We start from the raw sequence: 24,724 nt of genomic DNA, 5'->3' as shown, positions 1-24,724 counted from the left end.
GGCATCTCGTCTGGGTCCTGTTCGCTCAAAGAAGCAGATAACTAATCTACACCCTCTCCTTTATATATAGTCATTCTTGTTTTTACCTTTTTCAGCCAACTGTGGCAAATATCCCTCCTTTCACAAGTACATAAGTAGAGCCATGATTACTACAGAGGGCACATGCTATACTTTCTCAAGGCTGTAGACCGACTTCACTCCTTTCTTTGTCCAATATTTTCTATTATCCCTCTGCTTCTATTTCCTTAACTTTATCTTCCTGTTTTGTCTGGTTTGCTCAAATAAATTAGACACAGTAGCAATCCCAACACTGAGCCTAGGACATCACACTCAGTACATCCTTCCCCACTAACCTAACTCCTTCAACAAGTATCTGTTTGCTACCCTTCAACCAAATTCTCAAATTCCCTGGGTTTACCCTGAATCCATATAGCTTTTAAGTTTAACTAATAGCCTTCCACATGTAACTTTGTCAAATACCTACTGAAAATCTCTGTACACCACACCATCTACTTGGGTTATCACTTTCTCAAAAGATTAAGTCGAGGAGTTTGGTAAGGCTGGACCTGTCCCTTCTGAATCCACGTTGACTGCTGAACTGAGTTGAAAGCCAACACCATTGTGGTTATAATTAGTTTGCACTTGCATAAGTTTTGCATACGATTCTGGATCTCAGCTGGTCTATTTGATATATGTCAGATTTCTCCATTTACAATCAACTCAGCAGTCTTGTAAAGCTCTGGGCAGAATTGGCAGAGGCCTCAGCCAAGTGGGTGAACAGAACATCTGCTTAAAGATTTGCTGGGGATGAGGGGGTAAAAGGGAGGAAATTAAAATGAAGAGTATTCTTTAAAAAAAATTCAGAGCAGCCCTGCATACGAAGATAACTTTAAACAATGGAGTTCAGCAAATTGTTACATATTTGTATCGTATCAAAAGTAACCTTTGAAGCTTAAGGACAATAGAGAAAGGAAATGCCGTAAGACCCTCAGTTGATCAAGTACTCAAAAGTTTAAAAGTCAAATCATTACACACCTCAACAGTTGCACTTAACCATTAACATTTATTTATACCATACATTTATTTATACCATTCCCAAGAATCACTTATAAATGACTTACTGAATCACTTAGTTATGAATAATCTTACAAAAATGTCCATGGAAAATAAAATAAAGTCCAGAACAGCACGTGTCATAAATTTATTCTGCTTGCTTTCCTGGCCTACAAGTTCAGATACCCAAACCCTTTTATTTACAGATACTCATTTCTTAAGCTTCAAGCCATACATTTTCCCAGTTCATGCATGTCCTGCTGTAAACCTTTTCCACAAAATCCAATTAAGAGGATAAAAAGCAGTAATCTCAGATCAAATTAAAGTTATAACAATGTCTTTCCAGATTAAGGAGGGGGATACAGTTCCATAAAATTCAGCTTATAAATGGGTCACTTGAGCATCCTCCACAGGTACATTATAATGTCGGTCATCCTCAGTTATTAGAGTAACCATTGGCCAGTCCTCCTTGTGATCATCAGGATAGAAGGTGATAAACTCATCAGTTCCAAATTTGTATAACCTGAAAACTCTGATAGTCAACTGTAAGGAGTATCCCAGAAGAAACATTTCAACCTAAAAAAAAAGCCAGAGCGTACGTCAGTTTGATTACTGCTGCTCTGCACAGCCATTTATTGCCTTTGTCAAATGCTGCAGAGGATATAACTACATCAACACACCATCAATTATTAGCTCAGTTCAAAAAGCCCAAACTGATTAAAAGTAGGTACTATTTATGTAACCTAGGCATTTCTCCAGGTTACCTATATCTACGACTCACTCGTGTGGCCCCGTTACACCTAAAAGATAAATGAAATCGCTGAACAAGTATTTATAGGTGAGCTTAACAACAGAAAATGCTGAAATACTCAGCAGGCCAGGCAGCATCCGTGCAGAGAGAAACAGAGTTAACGTTTCAGGTCTGGGACCCTTCATCAGAACTGGAAAAAGCTGGAGATGTAACAGATATTAAGCAGGTGCAGAGACGGGGGGGGGGGGGGGGGTGGTTTAAGAAGGGGAGGTAGGAATTGAAAGAACATACTGTGAAAATGTTGCAAATGGGAATGGCAAAATCATACAGCATGAAAAATGGGGGCAGGGATTATTATCTGAAATTGTTAAACTCGATATAGACCGCAATATATTGTATTCGCTGCTCACGATGCAGTCTCCTCTACATTGGGGAGACCAAATGCAGATTGGGCGACCGCTTTGCAGAACACCTCCATTCAGTCCGTAAGGGTGACCCTGAGCTTTCGGTCACCTGTCACTTTAATTCTCCGCTTCACTCCCACTCTGATCTCTGTGTCCTCGGCCTATTACATTGTTCCAATGAAGCTCAACGTAAGCTCGAGGAACAGCACCTCATCTTTCGATTAGGCACTTTACAGCCTGCCGGACTCAATATCGAGTTCAACAATTTCAGATAATAATTCCTGCCCCCATTTTTCATGCTGTATGATTTTGCCATTCCCATTTGCAACATTTTCACAGTATATTCTTTCAATTCCTACCTCCCCTCCTAAACCCCGCCCCCGTCTCTGCACCTGCTTGATATCTGTTACATCTCCAGCTTTTTCCAGTTCTGATGAAGGGTCCCAGACCTGAAACGTTAACTCTGTTTCTCTCTCCACGGATGCTGCCTGGCCTGCTGAGTATTTCCAGCTGTTATTTCAGATTTCCAGCATCCGCAGTATTTTGCTATTTTATAGGTGAGCTGGTTGTATTGCCTACATTCTTCCTTCTGTGGACATTAGCAGTTGAGGGTCTGAAGTAACAGAAATAAAAATTTGGAGAAAGGCAAAAGCATAGCAAAATTTGATGGGGCGGTCAACTTTAAATCCCTGCAGACAAACTTACTAGCAATATATTAACATGTAACACGCAAGTTGTAGTGTATAGGAAATCTCCCAGATTGGCAGCCTAGCTCAGAGCAGAGCTATAGAAGGGGGGGGGGGGGGAAAGAGAGCAGGAGGAGAAATATAATAAAAGAACCATACCAGAAGGTTATCTCACTGAAGAACAAACTGCATGAACTAAACAGGAAAAATATTACAAAAAGATGGAATTATGGGAATGTTCCTTCCTTCTCCCACCAAGCAAAAAAAGTAGAGATGATGCTGTCTGTTGTAGAGGGGATTGGGGGAGCAGAAGTTAAGAAACAAGGGGGGAACCTAAAACCACAACACTTATATTTTTCCCTGTCAAGGTGTCAGGCTTGGCTCAGTAGTTACACTCTTGGCTTGGAAACAGAAGGTTGTGAAGTGAAGACCCATTCCAGAGACTTGAGCACAATCTAGGTTGACACTCCAGTGCAGTATTGAGGGAGTGCTGCATAAGAACATAAGAAATAGGAGCCCTTCGAGCCAGCTCCGCCATTCAATAAGATCATGGCTAATTTTCTACCTCATCTCCACTTTCCTGCACTATCCCCATATCCCCGGATTTCCTTAATATTCAAAAATCTATCAATCTCAGTCTTGAATATACAGAACAGCAGCCTCCACAGTCCTCTGAGGTGGAGAATTCCAAAGAGTTACCACCCTCAGTGAAGAAATTTCTCATCTCAGAATAAAGGGTCAGCCATTTGGGACTGTGACCCCTGGTTATAGACTCCCCAGTCAAGGGATGCATCCTCTCTGCATCTACCCTGTCAGAATTTTGTATGTTTCAATGAGATCACCTCTCATTCTTCTAAACTGCAGAGAATATAGGCCTAGTCTACTCAATCTCTCCTCATAGCATAATCTCCCCATCCCAGGAACCAGTCTGGTGAACCTTCGTTGCACGCCATCTATGCGAAGTATATCCTCGTAAGGAGATCAAAATTGTACACAATACTCCAGGTGTGGTCTCACCAGGGCCCTATATAATTGCAGCAAGACATCTTTACTCTTGTACTCACATCCTCTTGTAATAAAGGCCAATATACCATTTGCTTTCCTAATTGCTTGCTGTAGCTGCATGTTAATTTTCAGTGATTCGTGTACAATGACACCCAGATCCCTCTGAGCACCAACATTTCCCAATCTCTCACCATTTAAAAAATACTCGGCTTTTCTATTTTTCCTACCAAAGCGGATAACTTCACATTGCTCCACATTATAGTCCATTTGCCATGTTCTTGCCCACTCACTTAACCTGTCTATATCCCCTTGAAGCCTCCTTGCATCCTCCTCACAACTTACATTCCCACCCAGCTTTGTCTCATCAGCAAACTTGGATAAATTACATTTGGGCCCCTCATTCAATTCATTAACGTAGATTGTGAATAGCTGAGGCCCAAGCACTAATCCTTGCGGTACCCCACTAGTTACAACCTGCCATCCCGAAAATGGCCAATTCATTCCTACTCTGTTTTCTGTCCATTAACCAATCCTCAATCCATGCTAGTATATTACCCCCAATCCCATGAGCCCTAATTTTGTTTAATAACCTCTTGTGTGGCACCTTATCGAATGCCTTGTGAAAATCCAATTACACCTCATCCACCGGTTCCCCTCATCTATTGCTAGTTGCCACCTCAAAAAACTAACATTTGTCAAACACGATTTCCCTTTCATCAATCCGTGTTGACTCTGCTCAATCCTATTATTATTATCTAAGTGCCCTGTTACCACGTCCTTAATAATAGAATCTATCATTTTCCCTACTACTGATGTCTGGCTAACTGGTCTGTAGTTCCCAGTTTTCTCTCTCCCTCCTTTCTTAAATATAGTGGAGTTACAATTGCTACCTTTCAATCACAGGAACTCTTCCATAATCTATGGAATTCTGGAAAATGACAAACAATGCATCCACTATCTCTATAGCCACTTCTTTCAAAAACCCTAGGATGTAGGCCATCAGGTCATGGGGATTTATCAGCTTTCAGTCCCATTAATTTCTCCAGTACTATTTTTTATTTTACTAATACTAATTTCTTTCAGTTCCTCATTCTTGCTAGAGCCTTGGTTCTCCACTACTTCTGGGAAGTTTTTTGCGCCTTCTTCCGTGAAGAGACACAAAGTATTTGTTTAATTTCTCTGCCATTTCCTTATTCCCCATTATAATTTCTCCTGTCTCAGCCTGCAAGGGACCCACATTTACTTTTAGAATCATAGAAAGTTACAGCACGGAAGGACGCCATTTCGGCCCATCGTGTCTGCGCCGGCCAACAAAGAGCTATCCAGCCTAATCCCACTTCCCAGCTCTTGGTCCGTAGCCCTGCAGGTTAGAGCATCCCAAGTGCACATCCAAGTACTTTTTAAATGTGGTTAGGGTTCCTGCCTCTACCACCCTTTCAGGCAGTGAGTTCCAGGCCCCCACAACCCTCTGGGTGAAGAAGTTTCCCCTCAAATCCCCCCATAACTGTCCCCCAATTACTTTAAATCTGTGCCCCCTGGTTTTTGACCCCTCTGCTAAGGGAAATAGGTCCTTTCTATCCACTTTATCTAGGCCCCTCATAATTTTATACACCTCAATAAGGTCTCCCCTCAGCCTCCTCTGTTCCAAGGAAAACAGACCCAGCCTATCCAGTCTTTCCTCAGAGCTAAAATTCTCTACTCCCGGCAACATCCTTGTAAATCTCCTCTGTACCCTCTCTAGTGCAATCACATCTTTCCTGTAATGTGGTGAGCAGAACTGTACGTACTCTAGCTGAGGCCTAACTAATGTTTTATATAGTTGAAGCATAACCCTCCTGTTCTTGTATTCAATGCCATGGCTAATAAAGGCAAGCATTCCGTATGCCTTCTTAACCACCTTATCTACTTAGCCTGCTACCTTCAGGGATCTGTGGACATGCACTCCAAGGTCCCTTTGTTCCTCTATACTACTCAGTGTTCTACCATTTAATGTGTATTCCCTTTCCTTGTTAGCCCTCCCCAAATGCATTACCTCACACTTCTCTGGATTGAATTCCATTTGCCACTGTTCTGCCCACCTGACCAATTTATTGATATCTTCCTGCAGTCTACAGCTTCCTTCTTCAGTATCAACCACACAGCCGATTTTAGTATCATTTGCAAACTTCTTAATCATACCCCCTATATTCTTCAAGTCAAGATCGTTGATATATACCACAAAAAGCAAGGGACCTAGTACTGAGCCCTGCGGAACCCCACTGGAAACAGCCTCCCAGTCACAAAAACACCCATCAATCATTACCCTCTGCTTCCTGTCTCCAAGCCAGTTTTGAATCCAACTTGACACTTTGCCCTGGATCCCATGGGCTTGTAACTTCGTGACCAGTCTGCCATGTGGAACCTTATCAAAAGCCTTGCTAAAGTCCATATACACTACATCAAATGCACTACCCTCATCTACCCTCCTTGTTACTTCCTCAAAAAATTCAATCAAGTTTGTCAGACATGACCTTCCCTTAACAAATCCGTGCTGACTATTCTTTGCTAATCTTTTCCTTTTTACATACCTATAGAAGCTTTTAGTCTGTTTATGTTTCTCGCTAATTTACTCTCGTATTCTATTTCCCCTTTCTTTATCAATTTCTTGTTCCTTTGCTGAATTCTAAAATCCTCCCAATCCTCAGGCTTACTACTCTTTTTGGCAACATTATAAACTTCTTACTTTGATCTAATACTATCCTTAACTTCTTTTCCTGTGGGGTTTTTGTGCCTTAAAGGAATGTATATTTGTTGTAAATTATGTATTAATTCTTTAAATGCTAGCCATTGCTTGTCTACCGTCATACCCTTTAATGTAGTCTCCCAATCTACCATAGCCAACTCACCCCTCATACCTATGTAGTTTGCTTTGTTTAGATTGAAGACCCTAGTTTTGGATTTAACGAAATCACTTTCAAACTCAATATAAAATTCTATCACTTTTCCCTAAAGACCCCTTTACTACACGGTTATTAATTAACTTGCACAATATTAGATCTAAAATAACCTGTTCCCTAGTTGGTTCCTCAACATACTGATCAAGAAAATGATCTTGCATACATTCCATGAATTCATCCTCCACACTATTACTGCAGATTTGGTTTGCCCTGTCTCTATGTAGATTAAAATCCCCCATGATTACTGTATTACCCTTGTAACATGCGTCTCTAATTTCCTGATTTATACTCTGCCCTACATTACAACTACTGTTTGGGGGCCTATAAACAACTCCCACCAATGTTTTCTGCCCATTGCTGTTTCTTAGCTCGACCCAAACTGATTCTACTTCTTGATTTTCTGAGCCAAGATCCTTTCTCTCTACTTTCTTTATCCCATCCTTTATCAGGGCTACCCTTCCTCCTTTTCCATTTTGCGTATCTCTTCTAAAAGTTAAGTATCCTGGAATATTTCATTCCCAACCTTGGCCACTTTGCAACAATGCCTCCGTTATGGCTATTAGATCAAACCTGTTAATTTCTATCTGCGCTCTTCATTCATCTATTTTGTTGCGAATACTTCGCGCACTCAGATATAGTGCCTTTAGCTTTGGCTTATTTCTATATTTCCCTGATGTCACTTTAGTCACTGATGCCCTATTATCTTTGTTACTCTGTCCCTTCCTGAACCCCCACTGCTTATTTTAACCCCAAACTCTACTCTGCTCTCGAGCCTTGACATTTCTCTCGCTGCTTTTAAATTTACTCTTTCCTGAATCCTCCCACCCCCCCTTCATTAGTTTAAAGACCTGTCTACTGCCCTAGTTATTCAGTTCACCAGGACACTGGTCCCAGCCTTTAAGTGGAGCCCATCCCAACGGAACAGCTTCCTCTTTCCCCAGTACTGGTGCCAGTGCCCCATGAACTGAAACCCCTTTCTCCCACACCACTCTTTGAACTACACATTTAAACCTCTAATCGGTTTGTCCCTATGCCAATTTGTGCATAGCTCAGGTAACAATCCAAAGATTACCTTGGAGGTTCTGCTTTTTAATTTGGATCCTCACTTCTCAAACTCCCTCAGCAGGACCTCATTCCTAGTTCTATGTCGTTGGTTTCTACGTGGACTATGACAACTGGATCCTCCCCCTCCAAGTTATTCTCCAGCCGTGAGGAGATACCTTTAACCCTGGCAACACAACCTTCGGAACTCTCGGTTGCGGCTGCAGAGTATCTATCCCCCTGACTGTTGCTTACCACAACTACATTCCCATTCACTCCCCCCACTTGAATGGCCTCATGCACCATGGTCAGCTTGCTCATCCATCCTGCAGGCTTTTCCCTCATCCACACAGGCAGCAAGAACCTCACACCTGTTAAGACAAGGGCAAAGGCCGAGGCTCCTCCAGCATAAAAACTCAATACCATAAATTTGCATATGTCCCCACTTGCACTTATCCAATCTTTTGATAAGCAGAACCGATGAATGCTTTGGGAAGCAATCATTTATTTTATAGAATACATGTGCCTGAAACAAAGTAGAGATTCTAGATCTTAAAAGCATCTCGACACATCCGGTAACACAAAATAGCAAAAGCATGCTACGTTCTTTAGAATAGAAGGGAGATTCATCTTCTATTTGGTTTCCTTTCGGGTCAGCTTCCTGCTGGAAAATTGACATGCGATATCTTAATTCCCTTCTTGCAGCCTTAGTTAGACCGGACTGACCCTAAACATGGGTTTCTCCCCTCCTTTTTATTAATTCTGATCCCAAGAAGCAGAATGTAACGAGACTACCCCTGGCAACTACCCCTGCGGCGATCAACTGAAATCATCTCAACCAGAATAGGTGCGCACAAACAAATCACTGAAATGTCCAAAATAACTTCAATTCTCTAAAGCATGTTGGTTTAGACATCCTGAGGTAGATTTTCAACTTACCATTTTGCATTGTAGATCAGCTGCTCATTATAGAAACCGCCCATTTTTCATTTCTATCGACTTCAGTGGAAATAAAAACTGGCCAGTTTCTATAATGGATCTGTACCAGCGGCAAGCTGTAAATCTACCCCCAAATCGCAGTTCTAATCTACGGCCCAGGTTTTCCTGTATTGACAAGATAGGCGCCATAAACTGCAAATTCCGCCAATCTCACCATTTCCAACTAACTCCATATTTTCCTGTATTTCTAATTAGAATGCGTCACAGTGGGCATAGCGGCAAATCAGAAATGGCACAACTGCAGGGAGATAGAGACCAACATTCCCCACCACAGGCACATTGGTGTTGGGGTAGCTCCTATTATAGGGAGTGTCTCCACCCCACTAATAAATGAAGCAGTCGCTGTGGAAGCCAAAAAAAAATGCAACTGTTTGATTAGTTTGGATTTGACATATCCCAACTTGATATGCAGAGTCACGATCTAATGGACTCAGTAATCTATCAAGTTACAGTAATTTGCTTGGACGAGGGCATTTTGGAAGGAATTCTAACTTGATTCTTTCAAAAAAGCGCTTGTTTAGATTAATCAGGATTAAAAAAGTGTTTATCTTGCCAGCAAATCCAGTGTCTTAACAGTGCGATAGATCAGCAGCCAAAGAGGTTTATTACTGTGCATTGGGATCACGTCTCAACTTAATGTGATACAAACAAGTCCAGGGAGAGCCTTAAACTGCTCAATAACCTAGAAATGCATTATAAAGTAACATGCTCGTCCAAACTGATTTAAACTTAGTGGGAATTTTGACTCAAGATTTCTCCTACTTTAAGTGAAGCTTTTCAGACAAACGTTAAACAGCGCCATGTATAAACTAAACATGCTGAGCCCATCAGTGCTATTATTTAGCGGCGATCAAAGTAGCATTCAATCAGCAAAATCGCAATTGGCATTGATTTTAATTGGGAGGGGCAAATAGAGACAAAGCTGATTACAATTAACTGTTCACTGTCATGACAAGGGAAACGGTGGCAAATGGCCCAGGAAATTTTGGTGCAATCTGAATATGGCGTAACTCACCTATGTCATCATTTCTGGGACTTTAATGGTGCAAATTGAATCCTATGCCACAGAGTCTCCAGGAAAATCTCGGCCTACATCTCCTAGCCGTGCTGCCCTGTGAATTTAACACCACCCTGAACTAAATTTAACTCAATAGTAGCATTGACATATATTACAACAACTTCTCCACACTGCAGTCAGAAATCCCAACAACCCTCGCTCAATATCTACTATTTACACCACCTTAAAATATTAACCTGTTGCAATTGAACAATTAAGCTTTTTTGCCATCATATAATGGTGCATGATTTGTAGTTTCAAAACCTGTGAATATAACTAATGTTTCACAACCTGTTAAATTCACAAGTTTGGGAAGGGATGACCATTTCTGCTCTCTGCAGAACACAAGTGATGAAATAAATTTCAGTGAGGCAGTAAGCTCAAATGTCAATTTCAGAAACTTGCTGTAAATTATAATACTGCCATCTGGTGTTACTGACCAGTTACTTATTGGATAGTATGGTCAAAACAGTTGATCTTTCACAAACCAGCTTTAGCACCGGTTTTAAGGAAGCAACGCTAAACCAGGCTCCTGGTGCTACTCTCTCCCATATGCACCTTTCCACTCAGCACTGCTCGCCATCAAAGGTAAAGGTGGAGCAGAAAAATCTGGTAACAGCCCCCAAGATCTACAAAAAGAGGGTTCTACAGCCACCAGAACAAAGTCAGCCAACCAGTTTATATTACTAACTGCAGCCAGTGGCAAGAAATCCACGTGTGCCAGTTTTCCTCTTCTGTCGATTTTATTATGACTCTTTCCTTCCCCTGTCCTGCCAAAGTGGTGGTGATGTGGCCGGGGTGGGGGTGGGGGAAGAAAGAGAGGAGGGGGGAGAAGTATTTGTTCTGTTTCGACTAATTGCGGTAGATTAACTGATTGCACTCCCAAGAGTTCACGTCAAGATTTCAGGTCAACCAGCCTCAGAGGATTTTCCTTCCATTAAAATTGTGGATGGGAAATCTTGTAAGCCATGCTGGACTCCACAACCGAATTCCAAATGTGTGCGTAAATTCATAAAATCCATTCTATATAGTGTCAACTTGGCTCAGTTAGCATTCTTGCCCTCTGATTATATTCCCACACCAAGATTTGAAAGCATAATCTTGGCAGATGTTCAGTGCAGTATGAAGTGCTGCTGTTAGGGATGGCAACCTTCAGATTAGGAATTAAACAAAAATACTGTCTGCCTATTCAGATGGAGCCCGAAATATAATGAAAGACTGCAAGGTTGGGATTCTGGAAAGAAGGGATCAAATAGGCCACAGTGTCTTCTGCATCCTAACTTGTTAGTAATAACGGCTTTCTGTTGAACTGCAGTTCTTAAGGGCTTTGAGTTTTATTTTTTGGCCAAGTTTTGATTAGCCTTTAAGTGTAAGAATGGGATCAATTAATACACTGAACTAGGTTTGCATGAAATTAGAAGCATACATACAATTTAGGGTTGCCAACCCTCCTGGATTGTCCAGGAGTCTCCCAGAATGGAAGAATTAATCTCTCGGGCACTGCTGCTAGCAACCAGGGACAAATCTATACCTTCACGCCTATGCTTTGCGCCTGCGTACGTACTTCCTTCCCCATGACCTCACCAGAACTCTCTGGCCTGCGCTCCCTGTGAGATGGGGGGTGGTGAACACAAACCCAGCCTGAACTGCACTGCTTTATTTACCCCAACCCTGGACAGCAAGATTATTAATTTGGGCGATTTCCCTTTGTTTTTTTGGGAATGGTTTCTGGTGAGTTCAGTTGTGTAACTGTTAAACGCTGGATTCTTGGTGCTTTTTATTTGAAAGTCAGTTGATTTCACTCCCCCAGAAAGTACCTTACTGGAGTCCTGTGTAACAAACCATAAACTGCTCTTCTTCTCCCTGCTTTCACTTCTTTTCTCGTGTTCTGTGTACTTAAGATAGGGAACATAGTAAGTCCCTCGACCGTGTCAGTTCCATCTCCCGCACTTCTGCCCTCACCCCGGCCCCTCCCTTCCGGAACCACGATAGGGTTCCCCTTGTCCTCACCTTTCACCCCACCAGCCTCCACATTCAACGGATCATCCTCCGGCATTTCCGCTACCTCCAAAGTGATCCCACCACCAAACGTATCTTCCCCTCCCCTCCCCTTTCAGCATTCCATAGGGACCGCTCCCTCCGAGACACCCTAGTCCACTCCTCTATCACCCCAAACAGCCCTTCCCCTTCGCCTGGCACCTTCCCGTGCAAGCGGAGGAGATATAACACCTGCCCCTATACCTCCCCCCTTCCTACTGTCCAGGGCCCCAAACACCCCTTCCAGGTGAAACAGCGATTTACTTGTACTTCTCGCAATCTAGTATACTGTATTCGCTCCTCTACATTGGGGAGACCAAACGCAGATTGGGTGACCGCTTTGCGGAGCACCTCCGTTCAGTCCGTAAGGGTGACCCCGAGCTTCCGGTCGCCTGTCATTTTAATTCACCGCTCCATTCCCACTCGGACCTCACCATCCTTGGCCTCTTGTATTGTTCCATGGAAGCTCAACGTAAACTCGAGGAACAGCACCTCATCTTCCGATTAGGCACTCTGCAGCCTTCCGGACTCAATATCAAGTTCAACAATTTCAGGTCATAACCTTGGCCCCCATTACACATTTTTTCTTGTAATTTTTCCACTCCTTTCCCCCCCCCCTTTCCTTTTGTTTCTCTCTCACACCTGGCAGCTATCTCTTGCCCTGCCAGTACACTTTACACCTAATCTCAGCCTATTACCATCTCGTCTAGCTCTTTTGTTTCTTTCACTTCTTTTGTCCGATCGCAGCCCTGCCTTCGATCTAATTTCTTTTCTTTCCAGTTTTGAAGAAGGGTTCGACCCGAAATGTCAACTCAAATTTCTCTCCACGGATGTTGCTGAGTTTTTCCAGCATTTTCTGTTATTTAAAGTAAGTCTATGGATCTTTTCCCACCTGCTGTCAGATTCAGCGGAGGTACAATACAGGAAAACTTCGCCATCCCCAAAGGAAATCAGATCACTTCGTAGCAAGGGATTGGCAGTTCTTGTAGAATGAATGTCTGCTAGAGATTGTCTCAATTTTGGTCGGGATCCTTGGAGAGCAGAAGCCTTGACCTGGCGGACTTGAAATGCAGCTGGAAGGGGTGAAAGTGCTGTTCTGACTCACTTTGCCAGCATGTCACACCAGTGTCTTGTCTGTAAGAACTAGTTGTGCAGTGGATAGCTTTTCTCTGGTATTGAGAGCTTGGGGGTGGAGGGGAGAAGTACATTGTGATTTCTAGCTATAGACAATGAATCGTATTAAATAGGCACTGTTGTTTGAAGAAGTATAAAACTAAACTTTGTCAGGTTTGTAAGCAGAAAGGCAAAGTAACGTGACTAATAATGTGCTGCCATTGCCTTGTGACTATTCTGCATTTCATTTTCCTACATTACAACAGCGACAACACTTCAAAAAGTACTTAAATTGTCTGTAAAGCGCTTTGGGACGTTCCAAGGTCATGAAAGATACTATATAAATGCAAGTCCTTTCTTTCATTCCTTCATTCAAAACAACATAAAATTCACCAAGTACTCTTGCTGCAGTAGATACAGCATGTGAAGAATGGGCATACATTGGCCAACTCTGAGCTTACATAGCAGGCAGTTTCTAGTCCATAGGCCTAGAGGAAGTGGTGTCGAAATTTTCAGATTACACCCCATTTGAGGGTATAGCTAATTCTTTAGAAGGCCAAAGGAACTGGCAATAGGATATTTATATTTATGAGCTGAAAGGTAGCAGATGGAATTCAATGTGAGGTGATGCATTTTGGTAAATAAATAGCAGTACTTATACTCTGAATAGAAGTAGGCTGGGTGCGGTGAAAGAGCAGAGGGCCTTGGAGGTACAGGTTCAGAGAGAATTAAAGGCAGCACCTCATTTTAAGGCTATGAAAAAAGCCAATAGAGTTCTAGATCTTAATAAGACTTCAGTCAGAGTGCTGTGGGGAGTAATGGGCTCCACACAATCGAAGGGATATTCAGAAAAGGTACTAGGGTTACCAACCCTCCCGAATTATCCGGGAGTCTCCAGGAATGGAAGATGAATCTCCTGGGCACTGCTGCTAGTAACCAGGGAGAAAAGTAGAGTTTTGCGCCTGTGGCTTGTGTCTGTGTACTTCCTTCCCACTAAGCACACACAATCTAGCTGCGGAAGTGTATGATCTTGTGAGAAGACCTATCTCCCCACAAACCCCCACCAGCTTACAGTTATGACCAGTCAGTCGCTGCACTATGAGCAGTTACAGGGGCTTTGGCAACTACTTAATGAATGGCAAACAGTGGGCAGAAATTTCCGACAAAAGGTGACAGGCAGCTTGGTAAAGATCTGGAAGCAACAAAACAGAGTGCAAGGGTTACCTTGGCCGGAGCAGTTAGAGGAAAGTGTTTAGCCCGTTTGCCTAAATAGAAAGAGAGTTACTACATGTCCCAGCAGGCATTACAACTGGAGCAGACAGCACGTGCTCCCAGCCAATTTCTAGATTGCTACAGTTATTGTACTGAAATTTACATGTGATGCGAGACATGAGCATGGCTTTTGAGAAATTAATAGAAATCCTGATGTATTTAAGGTTATTACTATAGTGATACACAACACTGTTATAAAACTGTGATTTTACTTGGACAAAAATCCTGAACATTGTGCTCAGCTTAAAACTGGAGTCCAGAATTGCCAACCCTCCCAGATTGTCAGAGAGTCTTCAGGAATGGAAGATTAATCTCACTGCTGCTAGTAATCTGGCAGAAAAGTAGCTTGTACTTCACATTTGCAGTTCGCACTTCTGGTTTGCGCCTGTGTACTTTCACCTGCTTGTGTCAGCTTCGTGGTACTCGGAGCTTCTCAAACAACAGCGGCTAGTGCAAAACCACAAGCAAAGATACCCGACTACAGGGGATCAATCTTTATAAGGTAAATGCAATAACATTTGCAAACTGCGCATAATCTTCACGTGTTGTCTCGTGATCAAACCTCCAGGAATACCTCGAACCTGAGTTGGCAACCCTAACACAATTGGCATACCTTGATCTAGACTAAATAAAAGATATTGGACGCATAAACTTAGTACTCGGTTCTAAAGGAACAGGAAGTTAGAATCACTTTCTGTTCAAGAAAGTGTATCCAATATTGGGCCAGAAATTCGGGTCCCTAGTTGCGCCCCTGGGATACGCGAGCACTGCACGCCAGCAGTTGGAGGAGGCCCAGGATTGGAATCCCACAGCACAACGGCAGGAGCGCTATGTAAGTGCAGGTCGGGGGTTTGCGCCCGCGGGAAGCCTCCGACCCGAATTTCTGGGCCATTGTCCTTGCTTAAAAGGCATAAGCAGCCTAAAGCAGGGATAGAATTCCCTACAAATGTTGCTTTGACTGAGAAAGACACTGCATGAGACCAAGCACTAACAGAGAAAGGGAAATCCAGAGCCCATCATTCTGGCCTATTTTTCCTCAGTGCTCAATCTTAGAATCAGGGAACAGCGTGTGGCAACTTGGAGCAGCTTGAATTTTAGTTCTTGCACAAAGAAGAAATTTTAATTTCTCAGCAAGAAAATAAATGTAGCTTAATTTGGCTTTCATCAGAGCCAGATAAATAAGTCATCCTTAGATATTTTCAATGGAACTCTGCAGAAAAAGACATGTAGATGAACAAAAATCACTATTGAGTGTAAAAACAAAGGAATACACAGGAAAGTAGAAGCACTAGTACTTTTTCATTCTCCGTTTCATTAAAAAAGAGAAAACAGTTTAAAAAAAAATGAAGGCCAAAGAGACAAACTAATCCTTTAATTCACTAGTACATATTCAATAACTATTTGCAATAAAATATAAAAAAGGTGCGGTCGACTATATGATGTTTTTAATTAATTTAGCGGTTAAGAAATTAATAGAAAACCATGCATTCTGAATCCTGATGGAATACTAGTTACAAGTTCAACATTTTACTTATTGCACAAAACTCGAAACGGGTACGGTATTGTAGTGGCTGTCATCACCAGACTAGTAATCCAGAGAATGCAAGTTAAAATCCCACCATGGTAATTTGAGAATTTGAAATCATTTTTTATTTAGTTTTTTTTTAAGCTAAGTACCTCGATTGTCGTAAAAACCCAACTGGTTCCCTAATGTCCTTTAGGGAAGAAAGCCTGTCGTTCTTAGCCATCTGGCCTATATGTAACTCCAGTCCCACAACAACATGGTTGACTTTTAACTGCCCACTGAAGTGGCCTAGCAACCCAGCACCTCGGTCAGGCCAACTAAGGATAGGCAATAAATGTCAGCTGTGCCAGCAACACTCACACCCAGAGAGTGAATAAATAAAAAACTCACTCTTCTGGGCAGAAACCTGAATCGAGGTTTATTAAAAGAGATCAGTCAGTCAGGTGTCCTTAACATTTCCACAAGGTTTTTGTTTGCCTACTAGCCAGACAACACCATAACCAGATCTATTTTCATCCACTTGGGACTTAAGTGACCAATGGCACAGTGCAACATCTACATTCAAGTTAGCACTTTAATTTCTGTACAGCCCACGAAAAATAAGGTGGCACATGAATTAAATGCACAGAATAGCACCCTTGTGCTTTGCAAAATAAAGTGAACTACACTACATTCATGAAAACTAATACTAAAGCTGAGGAGAGTGAAATGGTGATTTTGGACTCATGGTGAAGCACAGCTCTTAATCTTTGGTAGTTTATTCTAAGATTGTTGATACTGCAATCACTTACCTGATCCAGTCCACCAGTGTAGCCAACATGATTCAAATGATTTTTCATGAACTGGTAAGGGTCAGTAGAAGTATCACGGGCAAACAACAGCCAGCAGAAGAGAGGAACTTCCTTTTCTTGCACTTTAACACCATCAAGTTCAATGGCCTTAGCCAACATGACAATTTTCATAGCTTCATACAACCTGTATTCTTCCTTGTCATTTTTGAACACCTCTTCACAGGCAGCCCGACGTTCTTCCAAGGAATCCATTTTACATATGTGTATCCACTGGAGGGGGGGGAAATAATAAAAATCACAATATATTGATTCTGCGAATACCAGATACTTTGTAATTCCAGCAGTCGACACCATTTGGAAATTAATGTCAGGTTTTACACATGCTTTGTTTAAATTTGCATGACATTTTTAAAAACAAACATTCACTGTACCCTAGTGATGGTAATAGGACAGGTAAAGAAACAAAGGATGATTCTAGATGAAGTGCGAAATGCGCTGGCAGAATGAAAGACAGCTGCCATGTGGGAGAGAAAAAAAGGAAAAGGCACAAACCAAAAGTGTGGATAAAAATATATATAAAAATGATAGGGGCCGAGGTTATGATCTGAAATTGTTGAACTCGATATTGAGTCCAGAAGGCTGTAAAGTGCCTAATCGGAAGATGAGGTGCTGTTCCTCAAGCGTACGCTGAGCTTCCGTGGAACAATGCAAAAGGCCGAGGACAGTGAGGTCTGAGTGGGAATGGGGCAGTGAATTGAAATGACAGGCGACCGGAAGCTCGGGGTCACCCTTACGGACTGAATGGAGGCGTTCTGCAAAGCGGTCACCCAATCTGCGTTTGGTCTCCCCAATGTAGAGGAGACCACATCGTGAGCAGCGAATACAGTATACCAGATTGCAAGAAGTGCAAGTAAATCGCTGTTTCACCTGGAAGGGATGTTTGGGGCCCTGGACAGTGGGAAGGGGGTAGGTACAAGGGCAGCTGTTGCATCTCCTGCGCTTGCACAGGAAGGTGCCGGGCGAAGGGGAAGGGGTGCTGGGGGTGATAGAGGAGTGGACTAGGGTGTCTCGGAGGAAGCGGTCCCTATGGCATGCTGAAAGGGGAGGGGAACGGAAGATGCGTTTGGTGGTGGGATCACGTTGGAGGTGGCGGAAATGGCGGAGGATGGTCCGTTGAATGTGGAGGCTGGTGGGGTGAAAGGAGAGGACAAGTGGAACCCTATCGTGGTTCCGGGAGGGAGGGGTGAGGGCAGAAGTGCGGGAGATAGAACGGACATGGTCGAGGGCCGTGTCAACCACGGTAGAGGGGTATCCTCGGTTGAGAAAAAAGGAAGACATGTCGGAAGCACTTGTGTGGAAGGTGGCATCGTCGGAGCAGATGCGACGGAGACGGAGAAACTGGGAGAATGGAATAGTCCTTATAGGAGGCGGGGTGGGAGGAAGTGTAGTCCAGGTAGCTGTGGGAGTCAGTGGGCTTGTAGTGAATGTTGGTCAATAACCTACTCCCAGAGATGGAGACGGAGAAGTCGAGGAAGGGAAGGGAAGAGTCGGAGATGGGCCATGTGAAGGTGAGGGAAGGGTGGAAATTGGAGGCAAAGTGAATGAAATTGCCTAGTTCAGGGCGAGAGCAGGAACGGCACCGTAGTAGTGGCCATAAACAGGTCCAGGCAGCAGGCGGTCGAGGGGGTCATTCGGCCCGACTGCTTGCCTTTCTTCCACGGCTAGGTTCGCATGCTCCATCTCCAGGGTGACCTGGGCACGATGTCCACCGGCAGGCTCCGGAGCATAACCACCCCCGGGAACAAAATTTTAATTTGATTTGTTATGGTTACTTTGAAATTTATGTTAATTTAGTTTTTATTTGTTGTGTCCCTTTAAAAAGTGGGCACATGCTTGACTTAATAGGCAATTGCCTGTATCAAGAAGAGTCAGCACTTGTAACCTTGGGTGTGGCTCCAAGTGTATAAAAGTAAACACTATCTGCTGACGCACAGAGTGGTCTAGACGCACAGTGCTTGCAACAGAGTGCTAAAGTTGGGAATTTGGAAAGATTGGGAATTCAGTGTAGAGGGGGGAAATTCTTGAGTTTATTTCTGTTAAGTTAGTTAATAGTCTATTAAGTAGTTAGATAATAGTCCTGCAAGGCACCTCAGTCCCGTGGAATGCCCATCTTGTGCCATGTGGGAACTCCAGGATGCTTCCAGTGTCCTGAACAACCACATGTGCAGGAAGTGTCGTCAGCTGGAGGAGCTCAAGCTCTGGGTTTCAGAGCTGGAGGAACTCAAGCTCTGGGTTTCGGAGTTGAGCAGCAGCTTGCATTACTGCGGTGCATCCGTGAGGCCGAGAGCTACGTGGATAGCACATTTCAGGAGGTGGTCATCCTGCAGCGCAAGAGTGTCCAGGCAAAGAGGGAATGCATGACTGCTAGACAGACAAGGAGGACCAGGGAGGTAGTGCAAGAGTCCAGAGTGCATCTTACTTTCTAACCAGTACGGGTGAGGGCGATGGTTCCTCTGGGGAGTACAGCCAGAGCCAAGTCCACGGCACCACGGGTGGCTCAGCTGTACAAGGGGGAGGGGAGGGGAGAGGAGGGGGGGTGGTGAGGAAAATTGGGAAAGCAATTGTGATAGATTCAATATTTAGGGGAACAAACAGGCGTTTCTGTGGCCGCAGACGTGAGTCCAGGATGGTATGTTGCCTCCTTGGTACCAGGATCAAGGATGTCACTGAGTAACTGCAGGACATTGGGGAGGGTGAACAGCCAGAGGTCGTGGTCCATATCAGTATCAACGACATAGGTAGAAAGAGGGATAAGGTCTTGCAGGCAGATTTTAGGGAGCTAGGAAAGAGATGAAAAAGCAGGACCTCAAAAAGGTAGTAATCTCCAGATTATTCCTGGTGCCACGAGCGAGTGAATATAGAAATCGGAGGAGAGAGCAGATCAATGTGTGGCTGGAAAGATGGTGCAGGAGGGAGGGCTTTAGATGCCTGGGACCTTGGGACCAGTTCTGGGGGAGGTGGGACCTGTACAGGCTGGACAGGTTGCACCTCAGAGCCGGGGCGCAGTTGTGTGGGGGGGGTTAAAACTAATTTGGAAGGGGGACGGGCACCAGGATGTAGCATTAAAAATGGAGAAACAAGGTGCACAAAGGATTGGGAGAAACATATAGCACTGGAGTAAGAAATAGTACGGTATTAGGTGGGGATCAGACGAAGAGAATATAAGGTCTAAGATAGGTTTACAGTGCATGTGTGTAAATGCACAAAGCATGGCAAATAAGGTTGGAGAGCTGCAGGCATAAATAGCCACATAGGAATATGAGGTCCTGGCGACGAGAGAGATCTAGCTCAAAAAAAGGGCAGGATTGGATACTAAATATTCCTGGATATAAGATGTTCAGGAAAGAAAGGAGGAGGGGTGGCAGTATTGATTGAGGAAAATATTAGTGCTGGAGAGAGAGGATATCCTGGAGGGGACAAGGACAGAATCTATTTGGTTAGAGTTAAGAAATATAGAGGTGCCATTACACTCCTAGGTGTATTCTATAGGCCACCAACTAGTGGGAAGAATATAGAGGAGCAAATTTGCAGGGAAATTAGAGAGAAATGCAAGAACTATAGAGTAATGATAACGGGGGACTTCAGCTATCCTAATATAGACTGGGATAGTAATAGTGTAAAGGGCAGAGAGGGGGAAGAATTTCTGAAGTGTGTTCAGGAGAACTTTCTTGATCAGTATGTTTCCAGCCCAATGAGGAAGGAGGCATTGTTGGATCTGGTTCTAGGAATGAGGTGGGTCAAGTGGAGCAAGTGTCAGTAGGGGAACATTTAGAGTACTGTGCTCATAGTATCATAAGGTTTAGATTAGCTATGGAAAAGGACTAGGAGCAATCTAGAGTAAAAATATTTAATTGGAGGAGGGCCAATTTCAGTGGGCTGAGAACAGGCCTGGCCTGGGTAAATTGGAATCAAAGATTGTCAGGCAAAACTGTAATCGAACAATGGGCTGCCTTTAAAGAGGAGATGGTTCGGGTACAGTCGAGGTACATTCCCACGAGGGGGAAAGGTAGGGCAACCAAAGCCAGAGCTCCCTGGATGATGAAAGAGACAGAATAAGATGAAGCGGGGGCGTATGACAGATGTCAGGTTGAGAATACAAGTGAGAACCAGGCACAATATAGAAAGTTCAGAGGGGAAGTGAAAAAGGAAATAAAATGGGCAAAAAGAGAGTGAGAATAGACTGGCAGCAAACATAAAAGGGAATCCAAAAGTCTTTTATAGACATACTAGCTGGAGTGCCTGGCGGTGCCAAGGGAACTCAAGAACCCGGGAGGGACGGGAGGGGACGGGAGGGGGAAGAGAGAGACGAGAGGGGGTGGGGGGGAAAGAGAGAGAGGGAGAGACGAGAGGGGGGTGGGGGGGGGGGGAAGAGACGAGAGGGGGGTGGGGGGGGGGGAAGAGACGAGAGGGGGGTGGGGGGGGAAGAGACGAGAGGGGGGTGGGGGGGGGAAGAGACGAGAGGGGGTGGGGGGGAAGAGACGAGAGGGGGGTGGGGGGGGGAAGAGACGAGAGGGGGGTGGGGGGGGGGAAGAGACGAGAGGGGGGTGGGGGGGGAAGAGACGAGAGGGGGGGTGGGGGGGGAAGAGACGAGAGGGGGGGTGGGGGGGGGAAGAGACGAGAGGGGGGTGGGGAGGAGAGACGAGAGGGGGTGGGGGGGGAGAGACGAGAGGGGGGTGGGGGGGAGAGACGAGAGGGGGGGTGGGGGGGAGAGACGAGAGGGGGGTGGGGGGGAGAGACGAGAGGGGTGGTGGGGGGGAGAGACGAGAGGGGGGTGGGGGGGAGAGACGAGAGGGGGTGGGGGGGAGAGACGAGAGGGGGGGTGGGGGGGAGAGACGAGAGGGGGGTGGGGGGGAGAGACGAGAGGGGGGTGGGGGGGAGAGACGAGAGGGGGGTGGGGGGGGAGAGACGAGAGGGGGGTGGGGGGGAGAGACGAGAGGGGGGTGGGGGGGAGAGACGAGAGGGGGGTGGGGGGGGAGAGACGAGAGGGGGGTGGGGGGGAGAGACGAGAGGGGGGTGGGGGGGAGAGACGAGAGGGGGGTGGGGGGGAGAGACGAGAGGGGGGTGGGGGGGAGAGACGAGAGGGGGTGGGGGGGAGAGACGAGAGGGGGGTGGGGGGGAGAGACGAGAGGGGGGGTGGGGGGGAGAGACGAGAGGGGGGTGGGGGGAGAGACGAGAGGGGGGTGGGGGGGAGAGACGAGAGGGGGGTGGGGGGGAGAGACGAGAGGGGGGTGGGGGGGAGAGACGAGAGGGGGGTGGGGGGGAGAGACGAGAGGGGGGTGGGGGGGAGAGACGAGAGGGGGGTGGGAGGGAAGAGACGAGAGGGGGTGGGAGGGGAGAGACGAGAGGGGGGTGGGAGGGAGAGACGAGAGGGGGGTGGGAGGGGAGAGACGAGAGGGGGGTGGGAGGGGAGAGACGAGGGAGGGGGGTGGGGGGGAGAGACGAGAGGGGGGTGGGGGGGAGAGACGAGAGGGGGGTGGGGGGGAGAGACGAGAGGGGGGTGGGGGGGAGAGACGAGAGGGGGGTGGGGGGGAGAGACGAGAGGGGGGTGGGGGGGAGAGACGAGAGGGGGGTGGGGGGGAGAGACGAGAGGGGGGTGGGGGGGGAGAGACGAGAGGGGGGTGGGGGGGAGAGACGAGAGGGGGGGTGGGAGGGAAGTGACGAGAGGGGGTGGAGGGGAGAGACGAGAGGGGGGGTGGGAGGGGAGAGACGAGAGGGGGGTGGGAGGGGAGAGACGAGAGGGGGGTGGGAGGGGGAGAGACGAGAGGGGGGTGGGAGGGGAGAGACGAGAGGGGGGTGGGGGGGGAGAGACGAGAGGGGGGTGGGGGGGGAGAGACGAGAGGGGGGTGGGGGGGGGAGAGACACGAGAGGGGGGTGGGGGGGGGAGAGACACGAGAGGGGGGTGGGGGGGGGGAGAGACACGAGAGGGGGGGTGGGGGGGGAGAGACGAGAGGGGGGGTGGGGGGGAGAGACGAGAGGGGGGTGGGGGGGGAGAGACGAGAGGGGGGTGGGGGGGAGAGACGAGAGGGGGGTGGGGGGGAGAGACGAGAGGGGGTGGGGGGGGAGAGACGAGAGGGGGTGGGGGGGGAGAGACGAGAGGGGGTGGGGGGGGAGAGACGAGAGGGGGTGGGGGGGGAGAGACGAGAGGGGGTGGGGGGGAGAGACGAGAGGGGGTGGGGGGGAGAGACGAGAGGGGGTGGGGGGGGAGAGACGAGAGGGGGTGGGGGGGGAGAGACGAGAGGGGGTGGGGGGGGGAGAGACGAGAGGGGGTGGGGGGGAGAGACGAGAGGGGTGGGGGGGAGAGACGAGAGGGGGTGGGGGGGAGAGACGAGAGGGGGTGGGGGGGAGAGACGAGAGGGGGGTGGGGGGGGAGAGACGAAGGGGGGTGGGGGGGGAGAGACGAGAGGGGGTGGGGGGAAGAGACGAGAGGGGGTGGGGGGAAGAGACGAGAGGGGGTGGGGGGGAAGAGACGAGAGGGGGGGTGGGGGGGAAGAGACGAGAGGGGGGTGGGGGGGGAAGAGACGAGAGGGGGGTGGGGGGGGAAGAGACGAGAGGGGGGTGGGGGGGAGACACGAGAGGGGGGTGGGGGGGAAGAGACGAGGGGGGGTGGGGGGGAAGAGACGAGAGACGAGGGGGGTGGGGGGGGAAGAGACGAGAGACGAGAGGGGGGTGGTGGGGGAAGAGACGAGAGGGGGGTGGGGGGGAAGAGACGAGAGGGGGGTGGGGGGGGGGAAGAGAGACGAGAGGGGGGTGGGGGGGAAGAGAGACGAGAGGGGGGTAGGGGGGGAGAAAGACGAGAGGGGGTAGGGGGGGAGAAAGAGAGACGAGAGGGGGGTAGGGGGGGGAGAAAGAGAGACGAGAGGGTGGGGGGGGGGAAAAAGAGTGACCAGGGGGTGGGGGGGGGGGGAAGAGAGACCAGGGGGTGGGGGGGTGGGGAGGGGGGGGGGGAAAGGAAGGTGGAGGTGGGGGGGGAGAAAGGAAGGTGGGGAGGAGGGGGGAGGGAGGAGGGGAGAGAGGGAAGGGGAGGAGAGGGAGGGGAGAGAGGGAGGGGAGAGGGGGAAGGGAGGAGGGAGAGGGGGGAGGGAGGAGGGGAGGAAAGGAGGGGGAGGGGAGGAGAGAGGGAGGGGGGGAGGAGGAAGGGAGGGAGGGAGATTGGGGGGGGGAGGGAGATTGGGGGGGGGAGGGAGATTGGGGGGGGGAGGGAGTTGGGGGGGAGGGAGATTGGGGGGGGAGAGAGATTGGGGGGGGAGGGAGATGGGGGGGGAAGGGGGGAGATGGGAGGGAGGGGAGGGAAGGAGGAGGAGGGGGAGGGAGGAGGGGGAAAGGAGGGGAGGGAAGGGGGGGAGGAGGAAGGGAGGGAGGGAGATTGGGGGGGGAAAGGAGGGGAGATGGGAGGGAGGGAGGGAGATTGGGGGGGAAAGGATGGGAGATGGGAGGGGAGGGAGGAGGGGGGAAGGAGGGGAGGGAAGGGGGGGGGAGGAGGAAGGGAGGGAGGGAGATTGGGGGGGAGGAGGGAGATTGGGGGGGGAGGGAGGAAGGAGGGGAGATGGGAGGGAGGGGAGGGAAGGAGGAGGGGAGGGAAGGGGGGGGGAAGGAGAGGGAGGGAGGGAGATTGGGGGGGAGGGAGGGAGATTGGGGGGAGGGAGATGGGGGGAGGGAGGGGAGGGGAGATGGGAGGGAGGGAGATGGGAGGGGAGATGGGAGGGAAGGGAGGGGGGAAGGGAGATGGGGGGAGATTGGGGGGGGGGAGATTGCGGGGGGGGAGAGAGAGATGGGGGGGAGATTGGGGGGAGGGAGATGGGGGGGGAGATTGGGGGGAGGGAGATTGGGGGGGGAGGGAGATGGGGGGGAGGGGGGAAGGGGGGAGATGGGAGGGAGGGGAGGGGAGGGGGGAGGGAGGAGGGGGGAAGGAGGGGAGGGAAGGGGGGGGAGGAGGAAGGGAGGGAGGGAGATTGGGGGGGGGAAAGGAGGGGAGATGGGAGGGAGGGGGAGGAGGA

General features: G+C 47.8%; 2 protein-coding genes across 8 annotated transcripts in view; one reads left to right on the top strand and one right to left on the bottom strand.

The window, feature by feature from the left end:
* The window catches only part of tmem108 (transmembrane protein 108), a 423,054-nt gene that overhangs the window by 229,349 nt on the left and 168,981 nt on the right, over positions 1-24,724 (top strand). The gene's annotated exons all lie outside the window — the stretch shown is intronic.
* Positions 1,044-16,998, bottom strand: LOC147117629 (ubiquitin thioesterase otulin-like). Its single transcript, XM_085988771.1, has 2 exons — positions 16,671-16,998; positions 1,044-1,629 (listed from the first exon to the last, which is right to left on the bottom strand). Exons 1-2 carry the CDS (start codon positions 16,920-16,922, stop codon positions 1,435-1,437), a joined length of 447 nt encoding a protein of 148 aa, XP_085844897.1. The 5' UTR covers positions 16,923-16,998; the 3' UTR covers positions 1,044-1,434.

Source organism: Somniosus microcephalus, chromosome 5, assembly GCF_052327205.1.
Source record: "Somniosus microcephalus isolate GS21.2 chromosome 5, FLI_Smic_1.0, whole genome shotgun sequence".
Lineage (NCBI taxonomy): Eukaryota > Metazoa > Chordata > Chondrichthyes > Squaliformes > Somniosidae > Somniosus > Somniosus microcephalus.
Note: the sequence above shows the minus strand (reverse complement) of the source record. Positions and strands in the feature narration are given on the sequence as shown.

What these genes read in the sequence shown, in the direction of transcription:
- LOC147117629 (XM_085988771.1), bottom strand. Translation starts at nt 16,922, where the DNA reads ATGGATTCCTTGGAAGAACGTCGGGCTGCCTGTGAAGAGGTGTTCAAA. An exon ending in ACACTGGTGGACTGGATCAG is followed by an intron (nt 1,630 to 16,670) that starts GTAAGTGATTGC and finishes CTTTTTTTTTAG; the next exon opens with GTTGAAATGTTTCTTCTGGG.